A 1,584-nucleotide genomic window follows, 5' to 3' on the forward strand; every position below is an offset into this window, starting at 1 on the left:
AAACCACCCCTTGCTTGGGGCTGGCCAGTTAGCTCAGTTGGTAGAGTGTGGCCTTACAACACCAAGGTCAAGAGTTCAGATCCCCATAGAGACCAGTATTTGCTCCTGCTCTGTAGCTATCTCATTCCCATAAAATTATGCCTCCTACACTGCATAAACAAAAAATGTATACAAGTGTTTGTGTGTGTGGTCTTTCTGCCAATTCTGAACATGTATGTATATGATAGTGCTGTTCATGTATATATATTAACATGAAAAAATACTCCTGATATAGAAAGCGAAAAAAGTTTATTAAACAAGAAAAATACTGTACCTGTGTATCAGTTTAAAATTTGGAAGGATATACATCCTTTGCCCCCAGACAATAAAACGGTATGAAATACCACCTCAAGCAAGTTAATATGGCCAGGCCCAACGTTTGTATGATGGAGAGTATTTGTCTCAGAGACATGTTCTGTATGTCACCAGGCCCAAGGACAGAGATAATATCTTTCTCATAAGGAGGGGACAGAATAGTTGAGATCAGTGATACCACCTGCACACTCACATCTATAGACAGTAGATATATTCCCTTCAGCAATGTTTTTCAAACTGCTGAGTTCTTAAGAGAAACATTTGGAAGTTGCCAGTATTTGGGTGAGTATGAATAAGATCATCCAGGGAGAGCAAAGAGAGTGTTAGAAACCTTTTGGGCGAGGACACTTACAATGAGTGGTCAGAGGTAAGGGGAAGAATAGGAAAGAACATGTCCTGGACCCTTGTTATGGAACTACTTTCTGCTCCAAAAATTAGAACTTTTTTTTGTAAAGAAAGACTTGATGCAGGTACTTTAAATCTATCCAGTTTATACCATCACAAGACTTAATTTGCAAACAGCAAAAGAGATTAAAAATTAATATGTTTGTTGTTACAGAGATTTGCCACAATATGGACAGAAACAGTGGCAGTCCTATTTTGGAAGAACTTTTGATGTTTACACCAAACTCTGGAAGTTCCAGCAGCAGCATCGGTAAAGGAGTCTTATAGTGTGAAGGTCCACTTTATATTAGTCACAGTTTTGACCTGTACTGATATAACTGTCATAATATAACTAATATATGTCATAATGTAACATAATATAACATGAAATAACTGTAACTGATGTAACTGTCAGTGGTTTTGGTTTTTTTGTTTTGTTTTGTTCTGTTTTAACTCAGTGCTTTTTATCTTGGGGTTTTTAAATGATGTATTTCATCTTCATGACCCAAATGAAAAAACGTTTGATTTTTTTCCTATTTAAGATTTTAAAATGTAGTGTCAGATTCAATACATTTTAAGACAATGTCATATCTGGAATGGTTCAGATTATCTCTAACATAGGTGGGATGATCCATAGTTTTATTCCAAAATACATGTTGTTTACTGGCCAAAGGTGTTGGGGGAGTGGGTATTGCTTTTAATTTTCATGAACATAGCTCACAGTAGTTTCTTTTTATATTTCAACTTACTTTAAATAGATATTTAATAAATGCTTTTTGAATTTAATTGAATGATTAGTTGAAGTCTTATGAAAAATTCAAAAGCTTGCTGAATTGGAGGGTATTT

The 1,584-nt window shown here is 35.1% G+C and overlaps 1 protein-coding gene across 1 annotated transcript in view; it reads left to right on the plus strand.

Annotated features, from left to right (window-relative positions):
* The window catches only part of SCAI (suppressor of cancer cell invasion), a gene marked incomplete at its 3' end in the record, with an annotated part of 95,776 nt that overhangs the window by 40,636 nt on the left and 53,556 nt on the right, over nt 1-1,584 (plus strand). Inside the window, 1 exon segment of the mRNA XM_008569976.1 lies at nt 914-1,009. Coding sequence (XP_008568198.1) covers nt 914-1,009 — 96 coding nt within the window.

This window comes from Galeopterus variegatus, unplaced genomic scaffold (genome assembly GCF_000696425.1).
Source record: "Galeopterus variegatus unplaced genomic scaffold, G_variegatus-3.0.2 Scaffold549, whole genome shotgun sequence".
Classification (NCBI taxonomy): Eukaryota; Metazoa; Chordata; class Mammalia; order Dermoptera; family Cynocephalidae; genus Galeopterus; species Galeopterus variegatus.